We start from the raw sequence: 19,275 nt of genomic DNA on the forward strand, positions 1-19,275 counted from the left end.
GTAAGAGCTGTGACCTATAGGTCTCTTCAGCCACCTCCGAATCATTCATAGAAATACCACAGAGAAGCCCTTCTAACACAGTGCACAAAGCCATCACCCAGCTCTGTTCACACTTCTCAAAGGGCCTCGGTGATTCTTGTATTCAGAGTCAGTACAAGTAACCTGAGTACCAAGAATCTAGCACACCGATATCTAATAAGAATTGCATTTGTCTTTTTAGATCAGCTAATTTCAATTCAAGCAGAAATGGAGCCATGCTTCCTCTAGGTTTTCTTAACAACTCTTGATCTTCTCTACCAATCAATCCCAGTTGATGGCCAGAGGATGACCAGTCACCTCTTCTTCTCTAACAAACAGGTATTCTCGAAAAGGAAGCAGGCGGTTCTGCAGATTTTGAGACTATATCCAAAGTCAAAGCTGGAAGGGCATTCCTTACAGAGAAGGAACGCAGCACTGTGGTGATGAGCATGGGCGACAGAGTCACAGCGTGTGGATAAAAACCCTGACTCTCTCGTTCAGTGTCTGCGCGACTTTGAGCAAGTACCAGGACTTTGCTCTCCAAGTCTCAGTCTCCTCGTCTAAGGCAACAGGGGGTAGTACTGATACCTCTTGGACAGTGTTATGAGGGATTAAATGAGTTAACGCATGTAAAGTGCCTAGAGGAGTATCTGGCACATGGTACAATGAACAATATTATCAGCATCTTTTGTCATTTTATAGCTGAGAAATCTGTGCATACTGCCAAAGATCCTAAAACAAGTTGGTAGCATTGCTTTAACTGACTCCAGGTTTCCTAGATAGGACAGAAAAGAGGAAAACTGAGAAGAGACATAAAGGGAATATAAGGATCTACTTTACAGTACTGTACAGCACAGGGAACTCTGCTTAATGTTATTTGTCAGCCTGGATGGGAGCGGAGTTTGGGGGAAAATGGATACATGTATATGTATGGCTGAGTTCCTCTGTTGTTCACCTGAAACTATCACAACATTGTTAATCAGCTTACTCCAATACAAAATAAAAAGTAAAAAAATATCAATGTGAAAAATATTTTATTAGGCAGGTGACATATGTATACACCTATGAGTGATTCATGTTGATGAATTATCCTCTAATTAAAAATAAATAAATTCAAAAAAAGAAATAAAAAATGCTCATCATCATCTAAAAAATATAAAGGCAATATAATTAAAAGACTCACTCTGTACTTATTCTAGTGGATGGTTTAAAGAGAAGCGTAGATGGTGACAGTAGGTGGGAAGGATAACGCAGGAAGAGAAAAAGACTGATGAGCTCCTTTCTATTCTTTCAGAAAAATCTGGGAAATACTTAACTTTGTAAATTGATTCTCCCTTTCACTCAACAAATGGTAAAAAAGTTTCTTACCCTAACTGAACTATCGCCACCATTCCTTCCACTTTTAAGCTGCCATGAAGCAGGACACAAAAGTTGGGTATTTTGCCTGCAATCTGATTGGCTGAATTTTCATCTTCATTGTCATCAGTTATACCAGTACCCACCTCATCACCTTCTGTGAAAAGAGAGAAAACCAGTCAGACTGATATTAGCTAGAAAAACCCCAAGCTCCAATTGTACTCTTGGCTGCTTCTAACCTTGGAAGGAGAGTACACAGAATTATAAAGGAATATTATAAAAAGAAAGAAAAACTCATATTCTGGTTTTCTATGTCCACATAAAAATCAGTTTTCACATATTATATGAATTCCATTTATAGGAAACATCCAGAATAAGCAAATCTATACAGATAGAAAGGATATCAGTGGTTACCTGAAGCTAAGAGAGATGGAAGGTTAGGGATTGATAGCTAAAAGGTTTCTTCTTGAGGTGGTGAAAATTCTAAAATTCTGATTCAAAAACTGTGGCTATGGTTGCATAACTCTGTAAATACACTAAATATTACTGAATTGTACACTTTAAATGAGTTAAGTATATGGTATGTGAATTGTATTTCAGCAAAACTGTTACACAAAAAATCAGCTTTCCATAGTTTCTGCTAGCACACTAAGCGAGAGGCTCTCTGGGAATTCTAGGCACCACTGGAACAGGAACAGAGGCTCAGAGATGTCAAGAGTATTCTCAACTGACAGCCTTCAGGCAGCAAGCGGACGCGGTGCCCCAAAGAACAGCGACTGCTCCACAGCCTCTTGACTCGCTTCTCCAACTCCACGTCCTCTCATACACTCTGCTGACAGATGAATGCATCTTCCTTCAGGTAACTTCCTTCTGGAACTATCTGTTTACTCAAGCTGATTCAAAGACTTTCTAATTCAACAGGAAGAATCTGCCTGGCTTGATATTCAATAGCCCTTACAACACGGCTCCATTTTGCCTTCCCATACTTTTCTTTCCACAATTCTCCTATATGAACTCTTTATTTTGCCCACTTTCTTTCCTGGCAATTTATATGGGTGTGTAGAATTCCCCCAGGACCTTAGAAATATGGGAAATCTGGTTGTTATCAATATCAAGAACAATAAGGTAAAGTATAAACACAATGATCACAACCAGTTATCTGTGAGAACATATCAAAGTTTTGGTCTATGTGATGGATGATTATGGAATACCCAAAACTCCAACTGAAATAACTGTGAGTAAATGGAATGCGATCACAACTCAGTAGGGGGAAACCTGATTGACCGTATACATTTCTTGGAGAAAGCTGGTAAACATAAAGGAGATGGTCAGCCTAAAACAGAGAAAAGAGAAGTTTAAAGTGCTAGAGACTAACATTCTCCAGAAAGATGCTGAATTCAGGAGCTGTAACTACAGTTGCTGGAGAAGTATATTCTGAAGTAATGTGGCCTCACAAGGGCCTGGATTCATTCATTCATTCAACAGTATTTACTGAGTATGTGCTACATGCTAAGCGCCAGTAGAGAACAGGTGCAGCTTCTCCTGTTATAAAGCTACATTCCACATTCATCAGGCAACCTTCTAAGAGCTACTTTGGTTTCCTCAGCATGATCCCACAGGGAAAGACAGAGCCCAAGATGAGGAACTAAGCAAGCATTCTTATCTCTAAAGAGGACTTCCACTGTAAATTAACAAAGCAGCACATAGTAAATATGTGTCAAATTCTTTCCACAGCTATAAAGCAGAATTAGTTTTTAATATATTAGGTAACATTCCGTTAAAAAAAAATCCAATCCAATAAATACTCCTTTCCCCAAAACTCTTCAAAATAGGCTATTCTACTATCCAACATTTAAGAATAACTTTAGATAATAAGATACTTCATAAGCATCACTGGAATAAGAAGAGAACTCACCTTTGTTAAGTGCTATAGGTAGGACCAGATGTCTGGACAGAACTGGGGGACTTGAAATATCTGCTATATCAATAAATCCCACTATTTCCAAATCTGGAAAGAAGGAATCAACATAGAATTAATTCGTTAAAAACAATAAATGTTGGAGATGATGTAGAAAGAAGGAAACCCTCCTACACTGTTGGTGGGAATGTAAATTGGTACAGCCACTATGGAGAACAGTATGGAAGTTCCTTAAAAACTAAAAACAGAGCTACCACATGACCCAGCAACCCCAATCCTGGGCATATATCCAGAGAAAACCTCAATTTGAAAGGCTGCATGCACCCTGATGTTCATGGCAGCACTACTTAGCCAGGACATGGAAATGTCCACTGGCAGAGGAATGGATAAAGAAGATGTGGTACATAAAGGCAATGGAATATTACTCAGCCATAAAAAGGAATGGAACAATGCCATCTGCAGCAATATGGATGGACCTAGAGAGCGTTACACAGAGTGAAGTCAGTCAGAAAGAGAAAGACAAGTATCATATAATGTTGCTCATATATGGAATCTAGAAAAATGTCATAGATGGACTTACTTGCAAGCAGAAAGAGTCACAGATGTACAAAACAAACTTATGGTTACCAAAGGGGGAATTGGGGGTGGGACGAACTGGAAGACTGGGATTGGTATCTACATACACTGAGACTGTACACAAAATAGGTAACTAATGAGAAGCTCCTGTACAGCACAGGGAACTCTACTCAATGCTTGTGGCGACCTAAATGGAAAGGAAATCTAAAACAGAGGAGTGTGTGTATATATATAAATATGATTCACTTTGCTGTACAGCAGAAACTAACACAACATTGTAAAGTAATTATACTCCAAAAAAATTAAAAGATGAATTAATTCATCTTATGGGAAAGTACATTATTTTCTATGTACTAGATTTCATAACACTATGTCTTTAGTTGGGGAATTCAAATATGATGACTAGGAAGGTTATTAGAAGTTTTTCTGAATGACTCTAGCACTTTGCATTTCAAGTAACTAAGAAAATAAGGATATCTGTCTATTTAATGGACTTAAGTTTTATGACAAATCAGCTAAACTTTTTATGAGGCTAGGTACCCAGCCAAGGCAAAAGCTTAACGGTTGTCTCTCTGTATAGTAAAGGGATGTTCTGGTCACCAGGGGGCGTCATACACAAATATTTCCACGACAACTGAAAGCAGCCTGTATTTGGAGAGTAAGGCTACTGCATTAAAAATGTTTTCCCTGAGAGAAAGAAACACATTTTCTACAAAACCAGGATTGCAGTCTACATATGACAATGATTTCTTTGCTTTACAGAAACTGTATTAAAGACCAAAAGTATTTTTTGAAAATTTAAAATCATTAAAAAAACAAACAAACTTGAAACCCAAAGTAAACTCGTAACAGTTTCTTTCTGATTATATAGATATTAGGAAAAAATCTTAGAAAACACTAAAAACTGTAAAGAAGAAAAACAAAGTTACTCATTATTTTTCATTGGAAGAAGCCTTCATATTTTACTTATTCTCAAAACAATTTTTTTAAAAAGTCAGGATCATGGTATACCATACTTCTTATATTGAATAATCAGGAAATCTGATTCTCTGGACTTTTGGTGTCATTACCTTCTTTAGCTGATTAACAAATGAATTAGCATAAGCAGTTATATATATATTTTTCATTTGAGTAGAAAAAGGCCTATGTTTTAAAGTGGTTTAAATATAAACTTTAACAAAAATCCTGGACTAAAAGTTTATATAACTTAGTCCATTAAATAAAAGACAATTTTCCTTATTTTCTTAGTGACTTAAAATGCAAAGTATAAGAGCCATTCAGAGAAATTTCCAATAATCTTCTCAGTCATCATATTTGATTTCTCCACCTAAACACTGTGCTTGTGAAATCTGATACATAGAAAGTAAAGTGCTTTTTGGAAGAAAAGATCTATTCAAAGTTACTCATCCAAAAAAAGATGGGAGTCTAACTGGTTTGAAGGCAACAAAACATTTGGCACATTGCTGCCTAGTTGCAATGAAAGAGACAGATACCCTACTTCCAGACAGCCGGGAACAGAAAATAAAGGCCCAGAAAATAAAAGAGCTTGTGCACAGCCTTTCCCTTAAAAACTCCTTAAAAATCTATACATTTAAGAATGAAATGACTCTCCAGTTGTATTTAATTTTAATCATTTGGTGACTGAACAGCGACCTGGTGAATGTCTACTGAGCATGAGACACCATGCCAGGCGCGGAGGGAGAGACGGTGACTAAAATAGTTCACGGTTCAACATGTGCCCACCACTCAAGGCATCCATCTGCCAGTATCAGACAATTCTCTTCTCTACTACCCTAGTTACCTTAGATTCTTGGCTTTGCCAATCTAACCTAAGTATGGCACCGGCAACATGAGCCAGGTACAAGTCACATACTTTGCTTTCTTTTAGTCATAATACAAGCAGCAGGATTAGAGGGGTATGGTATATCAGAGCTGAGAACCGAGAGATTCCACTCACCCAGCCAATAAGAACTAGAGGAGGTGACTTGTCCAGGGTCACAGAGGAAGATTCACACAGACAAGTCTAGATGCTAGTTCTTCATACATGACCTTAATAATGATGCTAGTCAGTCTCTGGTGGCTCAGAGGTTAAAGCGTCTGCCTCCAATGCGGGAGACCCGGGTTTGATCCCTGGGTCGGGAAGATCCCCTGGAGAAGGAAATGGCACCCCACTCTAGTACTCTTGCCTGGAGAATCCCATGGACGGAGGAGCCTGGTGGGCTACAGTCCACGGGGCTGCAAAGAGTGAGACACGACCGAGAGACTTCACTTTCAAGCTTCTACAAAGCTTTCCATGTCTCTCTCCATGCCTTTCAAGTCAGTCTTACCATCTCTGTTAAAGAGCTACCTCGAGGATTTCAATGCTAGTGAATTTGGCTCTAGTTTCCAACCTCTAGTAATTTGTGGTTATCATCATCTAGGATTGGAGATTAACTCATGACCTCACCATGGAAGACCACTCATTTGCCAACCTTTAGGCAATGCACCCTCCCATCCAAAGTATACTGAGTACATATTTCTCTTCAGCCCTCCTGGAGAGGAGAGGAAAATCAGAAGTTAGAAGAAAGTAAGGATAACAGAAGTACTAAGGGGGAAGTTTTTTTAAAAAAAAAAACAACAACAAAAATTTACCTGTATTAATAACTTTAGGGATAGGATCAATTTCCTCATCTATTACAAAAGGTTCTGGCCTGGGGAAGACTTGCACGTCGGCGGTTAGGTGGCCGCACTTGAGAGCAGCATGGAAAGGTGTATATGCCAGATCTATCAGCTTTCTAGAATATGATGATTATTTGTTATAGGAAGAGTAGCATGACACATTTACTTTTTTCCAAGTAATTTTTTTTAAGATGTCAAGTTTGTTTACCCTTCAAGTTTACTCCAAAGCTATGATCAGACCATTCGTGAAAGAGAACAAAACCTGATATTTTCGGGGAGGAAATTTCAATTCTGAAAAGCCCAAAAGCAAGTTCATCTTTGAAATTGCTGTCAGCATACCTATAGGCACTATAGATTTAGATATGCTTAATTTAAAAGGCAGTAAACCTTTAAAAGTCACTATTACCAGTCATAATATCTGAAAAAATGTGCAACCTGGGGAAAATGAAATGACATAACTAGAAAGAGTAAACTAGATGTTGTTTGCTAGCAAATTATAATAATAGATGGTAAGAAGGAAAAAAAGTTCAATGTGTATACTCACCCAAACATAGACTGTACATTTTTCAAGCACAGGGGACCATCAATAGTAAAAATCTGCCCTTCACCATTGTTTAAATCTATAAGACGTTCAAGGCAATCCAAGGAATCAGAGCTCTGAAGCTGGAAAGCAAAACAACCCTTTTAAAGTGGCATAAAATGAGACATGATTATCGACACACCAAGGTCACATAAGGGAGATTTTTTTTTTTTAAATCAATGTGAGAAGGAAAACGATTTTGACTCAAAGTTACCAAAGAGGAATGTTATAGAAAATTATACCAGTAGAGCTATTTCATTTCAAGTAGCTTTGCAATGATTCAGAGGTGACTGTAGCTGGTATTCACAGACCATCTTCCATTCCAAATATTTCTAACATCTTTTGGTAAAAACCACCGTTATCCACAGTTTATAGATAGAAAAACTGAGATGAAGAAAAATTAAATGACTTTCCAAACTAAATGGGAAAATCAGGAAGTGGAGTTTAATAAAACATTCACCAGAGTAATGTTGCTGCTGCTAAGTCACTTCAGTCGTGTCCGACTCTAAAAGCATACTTCTGTCAACATTCCTAGTGTAATGGATGTTAAGAATTCCTAACTGAGGGAAACACTGAACACCAAAAAGAACATTTTGACTCTTCAGCATGTGAAGGATCTTTGTGGGAAGTAGGAGGGATAACAACTCCTGCTGTATCTCTTGAGATAGATCAACACTGTGCTTTCAGGGAGCATTTGAGACAGAAAATCTTTTCAAATACAATTAGTAATCAGTCTCAGCTGAAACAATGCAGGTCAATGTGATAGTACAGGCATACCTCATTTATTGAGCTTCGCAGATATCGCCTTTTTTTTTAAACAAATGGAAGGTTTGAGGCAAACTGGTGTCAAGCAATTTTATTGGCCCCGTCTTTCCAACAGCATTTACTCACTTTGTCTATATGTCACATTCTGGAAATTCTCCCAATATTTCAAACCCTCCACAAGCAAAAAGATTACAACTCGCTGAAGGCTCAGATGATGGTTAGTATTCTTTGGCAATAGGATATTTTAAAAATAAGGTATGTAGATTTTTTTTTAGACTTAATGCTATTGTACACTTAACAGACTAAAGTATAAACAAAATTTTTATGCACTGGGAAAGCAAGAAATTAATGCAAATCGCTTTATTGTGATTCTTGCTTCACTGCAATTCCCACTTTATTGTGGTGGTCTGGAATATCCTGCAATATCTCTGAGGCATGCCTGTATACATAATGCAATATTAGTGGAATATACTAAAAATTAAACTGAGTCCCCAAACACATCTAGTCAAACTAAAAAGAACTTAGTACAAAGCATTACCTCCTCCAGATTTGCCATGCACATGATGTACAACTTGGATGGAAAAGGAAAAGGTAGCGGAAACCTGTTGCTCTCGCTGCGTTGGTTGTGAGTAGCTAAGGAGTGCCGCAGGGACCCTCTACCGATGCCAAGACAGCCATCTGTCACCAGAACAACCTGTTTGCAAAGAGTGAGAGGAGCTTTGTCCATGAAATAATGTATTTATTTACGGCAGTCTTGTTTGGCAATGTTTTCATTTCTCTCGAATTGCATTTGCACTGAAAAATGTACCTCTGCAGGGATACAAGCAAAGATGTGAATAAATCTCAATAACGTTTTGTCAAGTGAAAGATGACAGACACATTGTATGATTCTATACATATATATATGTGAAGTTCTAGAACAGGCAAAACAAAACTAAGTTAAATCAAATAGGGAATGTAGGGAGACACTGGGTAGGAAGGGGCATGAGGAAACTGTAGGGTGATGGAAATGTTCTACATCTTAACTGGAAGAGCAGGTACATAGGTGTATACATTTGTTAAAACTCAATGAACTGTACACTTAAGATCTATGCATTTTACTATATTTTACCTAATTAAACCTTTAAAGAAAAGCACCTACCTGTGAACACTTAAAAAAAGGACAAAACCAATCATAACCAATTCTTACTTAACTGTATTAAAACTAGAATCCTACTTCTCAGATGAGGAGCTACCTAAGGCGCTGCTGTCAAAAATGGCATAAGGATTTATGTGTGTCCCTAGGAGGTATCAGCACAGAAGTCTGAAGACTGATTCATGACACTTTATTTTCAAAGACGACAAACTTTATCTACCCCTGGTCAACTAAAATGACCACTGCTTCAAGCATGTATTTATAAACATGTATTTATTTACCATATACAGACAAGATTTTTAAAATGCATTATTTAAAAACAAATTATTTATTTATTGGCTGCGCTGGGTCTTTGTTCCTGCGCGGGCTTTCTCTACTTGCGGTGAGCGGGGGCTTCTCCTGTTGCAAAGTACAGGTTCTAGGCTGACTGCTTCAGTAGTTGTGGCACATGGGCCTGGTTGCTCAATGGCATGTGGGATCTTCCCGGACCAGGAATTGAACCTGTGTCCCCTGCACTGGCAGGTGAATTCTTATCCACTGCACTACCAGTCGTGTTAGACTCTTTGTGACCCCATGGACTGTAACTTGCCAGGTTCCTCTGTCCATGCAATTTTCCAGGCAAGAACACTGGAGTGGGTTGCCATTCCCTCTTCCAGGGGATCCTTCAGACTTAGGGATTGAACCCACATCTCTTATGTCTCCTACATTGGCAGGTGGATTCTTTACCAACTGCACCACCTGGGAAATCCTGAAATGCATTCTTAATCAACCTATAATTTTTAAAAGACTTCAAAACATACTGACAATGGAGGTTAGTTACAGATCATTTTCATTTTTCTAGATTGGTTCTAAGTGATCCTGTGCAGGGTGGACTTTGCAAGCAATCCAGATGAGGATTGTTTTTGCTCTCGAACCAAGTCTAGTAACTTGACAATAACAGGCCAGTAAGGCAGTATTAGGTGGTTGTACCATGTGAAGTGCCAAGATTCACATGTGCATGCATGCGTATTCACTTATGTCTGACTTTTTACAACACCAAGGACTATAGCCTGCCAAGCTCCCCTGTCCACGGATTCTTCAGGCAAGAATACTGAAGTATTCCTCCTCCAGGGGATCTTCCTCCAGGGGATCTTCCTCCTCCAGGGGATCTTCCCCACCCAGGGATCGAACCCAGGTCTTCTGCATTGGCAGGAGGATTTTTTACCACTGAGCCACCTGGCAAGCCCGTCAAGACTGGCACTTACTTCTAAAGCCCAAGAATGCTTAATAGAGGTCCCCTGGAGAGATGTCATCTCTTGGGAAGGCAGGCAAGCCATATCCCTCTTCCAGGTACCAACAGCTGCTACCTAATGATTTACTTCTGCCACTAGCTTTTTCAGATGCTGTGTGATGAAATATTTTTGTAATGTCCAAATGAAACAGACTTTACTCAGCTAATGAAAACATAGTCCAGCTTTCTAAAAATTTGGCTAAAAATATTTCATATTAAAGCAAATCCATTTGATAGTAACTGATTATAAAAACAATCACTAATAACTTCCACTGTGTTTTGGACCTGGTTCACCCCAAAACTCACCAAGCAAGTCTAAGTGGATCCAGGCCCAGCTCCTTGCCCTCAGGGTACAGTATATCTCAAATTCAGATTCCTCCTTTTTGCAAAGGAAGAAGAAAACATTAAAAGGCAGAAGTTTGCATGGTGCACAAGGTCTGGCTCTTACATACTTTCTGAGTTTCTTCAAACACTGAAGAAGTAGCAGATGAAACTGTGTTATCTGCTAGCTTTCAGTTCAGAGGGTATTAACAACAAAACTTTACTTTTCATTATAGTCAGGAAGTTTGATAGTCTGTAATGTACCAAATAATGTTTATGAAGTAAGGTGCCAAAGATTTTTATTTCTGAAAAGAAATAAAATGTATTTATTGGCTTTTTTTAAGCAAGTGTCCACTAAAGTGATCTGATTTTTAACCTTATTGTAGTAGCTCAGGGTCTTCACCAACTCATGACTTCATACTCTACAAACAGGATGGTTTTACAGTAAGAAAAGAGAAAAAACTTAAAAAAAAAAAAAAAAGCTGGGTTTACTGAGATACAATTTACATGAAATAAAATTCACCCTTATTTGTATATAGTTCTATGAGTTCCAACAAGTGCATTCAGCAATGTAACCACTTTAACAATCAAGATACAGACCAGTTCCATCGCTTCTCATATTCCTTCATACTTTACTTAGGTCAAACCCTAATCTTTTCAATTGTAGATTGGGGTAGACTGTAGATTGTAGGCAGCTACAATCTTTCCACTGGCTATTTCTATAAGCAAAGTTTACTGGAACAGAGCCACACTCACTTATTTACTCATTATCGATGGCTGTTTCTGTGCTACAACAGAGCTGAGGAGCTGCAAAGGCTAAATACAGTAACTTTCCTGACTCCTGTTGTAGTCTACTATGATTTTCCTTGTAGCAACTTTACTGTTTTCTCCTTTAAAATAAACCACTTCTCAAAGTACCTCTTTATGGCAAATGTTCAATTGCTACAACTCTGCTCTGATTTGATGCTAATGTAGACCCATTGTGGACTCAAAGGAAAGGGCAACCAATTTTATGACATTGATACACCTCACTTTTTAGATGAATCAATAGTTGAGAAGGTTAAAAGTGTGCTGAATAAATGCTACACTGGAATAATGCAGACAGACTATATCGTACAGATGTTTACAATTCTATCACTCAGAATTATAATCACCCCTTCCAAAGAGTATTCTAAAATTCCACTAGGAGCCCTCTGTATTTTATACAAATAATACCAGCTTTCAATAAGTCAATTTACTAGGAGGATGCTTTCCTTAAGGTATAATTGCACTGCTTTCTGAGTATACTGGTGTTGATTTGGTGTCTTCTTTTAAAAAGATAGCAATACCATATAAGATTGCTTGTGGAAATTACAATGCATGCTGTGTCAAAGCCCGAAGAAAACTGAAGCACCTCAGTGGTTAATGCTTCTAACTTAGGGCAAAGAAAAAGAATCTTTTACCTGACAGGGAATTGCACCACCCCATTCTTGCTGAACGATATTGCAAACACCAACTAATGCAGACTCCAAGCAGGTTTTATCATAATCATCCATATTACTTAGTGCTTCCTGATTGAACGAAAGATAAAATTGTTCATTATTCTTTACTGTTTTCATTTGTTACTATAAAAAAACATAAACTGTTCAAAGCATGAATGTCACACAGGGGCCAATGCATTTCCGAGAGCCCAAAGTACACTTTCTTAAAGAGAACTGGTAAAACAAAGACTTCCTCAACTGTAAAGGATGATAAAAAAGAGCTTCCCTTTATTTTGTCCTCTTATCAGGTGAGACTGAACAGCCCATTAAGTTCATATCTTTTCAAGTGAGTTTGACAGAATAGTTAAAATGAAAAATGTTTAAGCATATCAACAAAAATAATGCAAAATTTACTGAATACTATCACCATCTTAGGCATTTTACATGCATTTAATCATGATAACATCCTATAAGGTGTAGATGATCAACCTATTTTTAAAGTAAGGACACTAAGGTACAAAATGATTAGGTAACTTTCCCAGGTCTTATGCCCAAGTGGCAGAATCTGGATCTGAACCCAGTCACACTCTAGGACTCCTGATCTTAATCACCACTCTGCACTATCTACACAGAAACTCTTCACATTTCAAACCACTAAACATCCAAGGTCCTTAGTTTACTTACTTATAAGAAATCCAGTGCAATTAAAAAACAAACAGAGTCACTTTTTTAAAAAGTGAGATAATAAGTGATTTAACAAAATTTTATTACTTATATTTAAAAAGCAAACTACACTGATCCTGAAATTTCTAAACTGCCTGCTGCTAAGTCACTTCAGTCGTGTCCGACTCTGTGCGACCCCATAGTCGGCAGCCCACCAGGCTCTGCCATCCCTGGGATTCTCCAGGCAAGAACACCGGAGTGGGTTGCCATTTCCTTCTCCAATGCATGAAAGTGAAAAGTGAAAGTGAAGTCGCTCAGTCGTGTCCGACTCTTCACGACCCCATGAACTGCCTAGCAATTATTAAATTGTTCATTTTAATTCCACAAATACTGACTGTTGCTCTCTATCTGCAAGGAACTGTAAGAGGCATTGGTGGAAATATTAATAATTTAGAGATGTTGCCAGAAAGTAAATTCTTTGGCATATCACAGATAAACCTTTGGAAGATAACACTGATCAAAGTTTTAAAATGAGGATTTTGTGGCATCTGTAAATCAAAGGCTATTTGTTGGGAGGAAATATACTCCTGAATCACTCTAGAATGAAGACTTTTGTAAGGAAGGGCTATTTTTCATCTCAAGCTTTTAGAAAAGTAGAAAATAGTAGTGTTGAACCTAAAGATTCTGAACCTTAGGGAACAGGGCACTACATCCTGAGATGCTCCCCTCCCACAGAGAATTTCAGAAACCAAGAGATGTGACTACGGCAACAACTCACAGCTCTAACAAAGGCTGAGGGCCTACTGGTTATAATCCTTGTTTTATAGTTATATTCAGAATAGTACACTCAGAGACTTATCATTAAGCAATTCCAGTTTTAAGTATTCAGTGCAGTATGATAACACTGTTTTCCTTCCTATAAATTTGGGCCCTGTACATACAATAACTCATTCCTTTTAGTACCTGTAGGGTATTATAATCTCTTGTGAAGGGAACCATCAACTCCCAGAGGGATGAAAATACCACCAGAGCTGTAAACTCAAGCTTGTAATTTGTGGCCATGTGCTCAAACAGCATTGTCAAACCATGGGCTGCCAGGTGTTTGCGCTGATATTCCTCAGACCCCTCGACAGACACAGGTCGGGTCATGGAAAGAGATACGTCCATTACCACCACTGTAGGCATGATGAAAGCGATCCCGGTATTCCCAATCCGAATGCAAACAGAAAGCTATAGGTAGAGAAATGCTGCAGAAAACAAACACGATTAGGTCGTTCATGTCATGGAAAAAAATGTGTTTTTTTCATTGTGTGTGTGTGTGTGTGTGTTAGTCGCTCAGTCATGTCTGACTATTTGCAACTTTGTGGACCTGTTGGGCTCCTCTGTCCATGGAATTCTCCAGGCAATAATGTTGGAGTGGGTTGCCATTCCCTTCTCCAGGGGATCTTCCCAATACAGGGATCGAACCTGGGTCTCCTGTGTTGCAGGCAGATTCTTTACTTTTCATCATAATTTTAACCAAATTTGCTAGAAGTAAGTGAAGGCAAACCCCATTAAGTTGGGTGAGGGCAAGTCTGCAGGGATGTCAGTGTGAGGGAAGCAAGCAGCTGCACTGCTCCAGGTCCTCTCTCTGAGGCCCACTCCCAGAATCACCCACTGCTGTTGCTGCTAAGTCACTTCAGTCGTGTCCGACTCTGTGCGACCCCATAGACGGCAGCCCACCAGGCTCCCCCGTCCCTGGGATTCTCCAGGCAAGAACACTGGAGTGGGTTGCCATTTCCTTCTCCAATGTGTGAAAGTGAAAAGTGAAAGTGAAGTCGCTCAGTCATGTCTGACTTGTAGCGACCCCATGGACTGCAGCCTACCAGGCCCCTCCATCCATGGGATTTTCTAGGCAAGAGTACTGGAGTGGCTTGCCATTGCCTTCTCTTAGAATCACCCATTAAATGGCCATAAATCAAGGACCATCTTAAGTTATCTCTAGTAAAAATAAAATAAAACAAAATATTAAATTCAAGTAGCCCCTGAGTTGAAGATTTTCAAATGTCATACAACCTAAAATAACAAACATTCCTACATGACCTCTCCAACACTTAATTTACTAAAGAACATTTCTAGAACATTTCTAGTTGTCTTGTGGTGTTTTTAGACAATCAATCATTTTGCGGGGCACCATCACTATCCTACTCAATACAGCAGTATTTGGGCAAGTGTTTGCTGAATTATCTCGTTGCTTGATGTCCTCATTAAAAAAACTGAATGCAAAATATACAACGAAAGGGCTAGTAAAGTTATAGTCCAAACTAGACAAAGCTGGAAATCATTAAGCATGGCAAAAACAACCACTTGCCTCAGCAGTACTCATTATAGACACACCAGCAACTGTGCTTTAAATATGAAGGAAAATAACAAAATTAAAGAATATGTATGACAGGGGCTTCCCTGGTGGTTTGAGTGTTAAAGAATCCTCCTGCCAATGCAGGGGGACATGGGTTTGATCCCTGGTCTGGGAAGATTCCACATGCCCAGGGGAGACTAAGCCCATGTGCTGAAAGTACTGAGCTGTAACTGCTGAGCCCATCGCACCTAGAGAAAGCCCGTGTACTGCAATGAAGACCCAGGACAGCCAAAAATAAATAAATAAATAAAATAATAATAACAAAGGATATGTATGACAGCTGGCATTATCTCATGAAACTGTATGAAAGTCAAAATGGAAAAGAAACAGAAAAGAAAAAGCTCTTTAAAATTATGAATTGAGAATCAGTCTGAAGAAAACATTTCTGTACTCAGAAATAAAAAAGTTTACAGATATAGAGACCTGCTCTTGCTGCTGCTACTCTATTATTAAGAAAACTACAGTCTAGTCACACAGTGAAATATCATAGTTATAAATGACACACGTCAATATCAGAAATATTTAAATAAAGTATCAGCAACTGAGAAAAGCAGGTCATAGGGCTATATGTATACACTGATTACAACTTCATAAAAATCCTACCACATATATTCAATTAGAGAAGTCTCAATATGGACATAAATAAATTAGAAATTCAATGTTCACTAATTTCTTTTTTGGAACTTACTTCAAAACACTGCGAGTTTTAGTACAGTGTCCAACTGCAAATATGTGATATTCTCAAATTCTATTTGTAAAAAGGCTGTTGGGAATTCAGGACATTAGTGCTCATAGAAACAATGTTATAAATGGGGATCAGGGGCTCAGGTTAAGTAGGAAAAGCCTTTTTACCACATAATGGCCTAGATACATTTCAAATACAGTAACACCTCATGCAGTCAATATCAATAAAGACTAAAAGAGATTACTCCTTCAGACTCAGAATTCCAAAATGTTTAACCATTTTGAAAGAAAAAATTAAAATGTGCATCCATAGTCTGTGCCTCATTAAATACAGTGTGTTAAACATAATTCATTCTGATTTAGCATCACAACTATAAACATTAATACTGCCCAGCACACTGCTGCCCTGATGTTTTAATTTATACTACCATTCTTCCAAGTGTGTGCTGCAAAACACTGTCCTGGACGGATGCTCCAAGAAAAATGAGTTCAGGTCTTATTAAAGATACTGAGGGCTTCCCTGGTGGCTCAGTGGTAAAGAATCCACCTGCCAAAGTGGGAGACATGGGTGCACGCTCTGGTCTGGGCAGATTCCACACAACACGGAGCAACTAAGCCCGTGTGCTACAACTATTGAGCTTGTGCCCTAAAGCCAGGAGCCACAACTACTGAAGCCCGTGCGCCCCAGAGTCTTGCTCTGCAACAAGAGAAGCCACCGCAAGAAGCCCTGGCACTGCAACAAAGAGGGGCCCCCACTTGCTGCAACTAGAAAAAAGCCCACACAGTAACAAAGACCTAGCACAGCCAAAAATAAATAAAAAAGACACAGAAACTCTACAGCAAAGAATTCAGTTTAAGTTGCTAATTTTATATTTCCCATTTAACCTTTCTCTGATCGTCAGTTAAGGTCCCATGGAACAAGCATTATGTAGAACAAACCCAGAAACACTGCCTTTCACTCAAGCGATCCAGGCTGTTGTGTTTTGGTGCCTCCTCCTCAGAACTAACTTCTGGACCATCAGTTTGCATTCTACTTGCCTCTGTAATCATCCTTCTTTTCAATTTTGGGCTTTGGGCGACTATGAGCTAGAAAGCCAGGTAATCCAGCTTGTTAAAACTGTGTCCAAAGTTAAAAGGCTCAAGAGAGTTTCTTCGAGAGTCAAATGCATGCACTGAGGCTTATCAACTTAGTACTGTTTTATCTACTCATCTTTCCAGACCCTTTTTGGATCTCAGCTGTGTTGTTCAAGAAGTGAGGTTCTGTGCAATCCTGGTTCAACTACACTACATTAGACCATAAGCTCAACAGGAGCAGGGGCAGTATGAGTTCTTGCCCATCAGTGTCTCTGAAGAACCTATCACATCAGAACCTCCCTGGTGGTCCAATGGTTAAGATTTCCGGCTTGCACTGCAGCGGACGTGGGTTTGATCTCTGGTCAGGGAATTAAGATTCCACAGGCCGTGTGGCAAAACAACAACAAGAACAAATTAAAAAAAAAAAGGAACAAAAGACTTTCCCACAATTGGCACATAGTATGTACTTGACAAAACTTGATAATTACTAGTGAATGACCTCTCAGCACCAGCTATAACATTAATTTTTTGCAAAACACATTACAAATTTTAACTCTGCACACCAGAAACACACTTCCTCCTCTCCTCCTTCAAGCAGAGGTATCAGGAACTCCTATGCCTCTGACTACACAGAATTTATCCACCTCCTATGGAATTCCCACTCAAGCATAGAGGCCTTTATGTAAGTTACTGAAAGTTGGGGATGAGTAGTATTGACCTCATCTCTTAGGACAACGAGAATCAGGGGACACAGATTTAGATCATATATAAGAAAGCACTTCCATCCAGCTCATGAAATCTGCTGTAATACTGTAATGGGTGACCACAACTTGCAGTCTTGCCTTCTAGGAAGGCATCTCTGGAGCTGGCTCTTTCTTCTGACTGATGCATGTGTGTCCACCCCCAAACACACCTCCTTAACAATAGCAGAGTCATAGGAAATCAATTCAGAACTCAGGTTGTAAGCACAGAAGTAAAAGATGGAAGTGAATATTCTTGAATGGTTCACTCAAGCAGCCTAGGCCTGACTAAAAGGAAAAAAATCCCTCCCCACACAGTCCAACAATTCTGTGAAAACACGTTATTTCTTTCTCGGGTTGATTCTTACCTTTCACCTCACCCCCACATTTGTCAGAAGTACTGTTTACAAACGATCCTTAAGACAACTGGTAGTCTTTTCTCCAGAACAGTCTACTCTTGAGAAAAACTCCTTGATGTGGCCATCTATAAGCTACATATTTTTAATTCTTACCAGAAAGAGACAATTAGCTTATTCATAAAGAACTGGCTCTTACCGCTCCTTAGGCGTGATTCCACTCGAATTTCTAGGGATCCACTAACCTACTCTTAAGTTTCTGTTTTGGCCTGGCATCCCTTGCCCGGTTGAGTCCCCTCCACCTTTCTCAGTTACAATTTCACCTCTCAAGTGCCAAGCTGGAAATACAGAACTCCTGTATTTGGATCGCGTCTGCTTGGGGTTGTGTTTTTACCTTAAAAATCACTCAAAAAATTTTGAGATCTAGAAGTCTCTCTTATGAGAAGAGGAGGCGAAGGGGGCCTGGGCAGGGGGCCGAAATGGTGTGCTTGTGAGGAGCTCCGGCGCCGCAGAACGAAGAGAGGCGCAGAACTGGCACCCAGACAGCGGAAAAGCCGGGCGTCGGCCCCGCGCTGTTCCCCGCCGCGGACCCCCTCTCCTGCAGCGCTAACAAGCAATCAAAAGTAGCCTAGGGACTCCGGCCTCCTCCACTCACCCCGCGCCCATTACCGACACAGTCCGTCCACAAAATCTTTCCGCCCGCTCGCAGCAGCCGGAACTACAGGGCCGCTCGACGAAACGGAACCCAGCGCCCGGGATGCGCGAGGCGCTTGGGGCGGGGCTTTAAGGGCTTTGTGGGCGGGGCGCTGACTTAGCGAGAAGCTACCCGGCTTCTCTTGATCAGCGTCTCCCGTCACAAAGATTTTTGCCACGACCGCCACCGACCCCTCTCCCCACAGGACCTCGACTTCGCCGGGCCCTGGGCTGTGACCGCCTCTTCTCTCTTTCCCCGTTCTCGGGCTCTTCCTTTTTTGTTTCTGGCCTCCTGTCCACCTGTCTCTCGTTGACGCATGGGCCTCAATTTTCTGGGTAACCCCATGACCTATTCACAGTCTGTCTCCTCACTCACCTGGGCCCGTTGGTGCACCAGCTTGACCCTCACTGGCATTTACCCCTCTTCCCCGTCCCTCTTCAGACCCCTCACTCATATCCTCTGAACCAGGTGACAGACCCCTCTTCCTACTCTTAATTCCTGCCTGAGTAGTGCCCATACTAAGCATGCTGTGTATTTTTCCTAGCTGACGTGAGCCAATTTCCACATCAAGACTTTCCCTCTTCGTCTCCTCAGCCCGGATACTCACTT

The 19,275-nt window shown here is 39.9% G+C and overlaps 2 protein-coding genes across 8 annotated transcripts in view; one reads left to right on the forward strand and one right to left on the reverse strand.

Annotated features, from left to right (window-relative positions):
- Nucleotides 1-18,721, reverse strand: part of INTS14 (integrator complex subunit 14) — a 32,867-nt gene extending 14,146 nt beyond the window's left edge. The window contains exons 1-8 of one of the 7 annotated variants that reach the window (XM_055435715.2): nucleotides 18,367-18,675; nucleotides 13,684-13,967; nucleotides 12,040-12,147; nucleotides 8,410-8,565; nucleotides 7,071-7,189; nucleotides 6,500-6,642; nucleotides 3,290-3,382; nucleotides 1,387-1,531 (exon numbers count right to left, since the gene is read on the reverse strand). In XM_055435715.2, coding sequence (XP_055291690.1) covers nucleotides 1,387-1,531; nucleotides 3,290-3,382; nucleotides 6,500-6,642; nucleotides 7,071-7,189; nucleotides 8,410-8,565; nucleotides 12,040-12,147; nucleotides 13,684-13,905 — 986 coding nt within the window. In that variant the 5' untranslated portion in view covers nucleotides 13,906-13,967; nucleotides 18,367-18,675. The other 6 variants (XM_055435713.2, XM_055435710.2, XM_055435712.2 and 3 more) reach the window with 6 other exon arrangements.
- A 61-nt stretch (nucleotides 18,722-18,782) lies between these two features.
- Nucleotides 18,783-19,275, forward strand: part of SLC24A1 (solute carrier family 24 member 1) — a 51,712-nt gene continuing 51,219 nt past the window's right edge. Inside the window, exon 1 of the mRNA XM_055437290.2 lies at nucleotides 18,783-19,001. The gene's annotated coding sequence lies outside the window, so the exon portion shown is untranslated. The remainder of the gene's footprint in view (nucleotides 19,002-19,275) is intronic.

The sequence above is a fragment of the Moschus berezovskii genome, chromosome 9 (genome assembly GCF_049115385.1).
Source record: "Moschus berezovskii isolate FMDL1 chromosome 9, NW_MosBer_1.0, whole genome shotgun sequence".
Lineage (NCBI taxonomy): Eukaryota > Metazoa > Chordata > Mammalia > Artiodactyla > Moschidae > Moschus > Moschus berezovskii.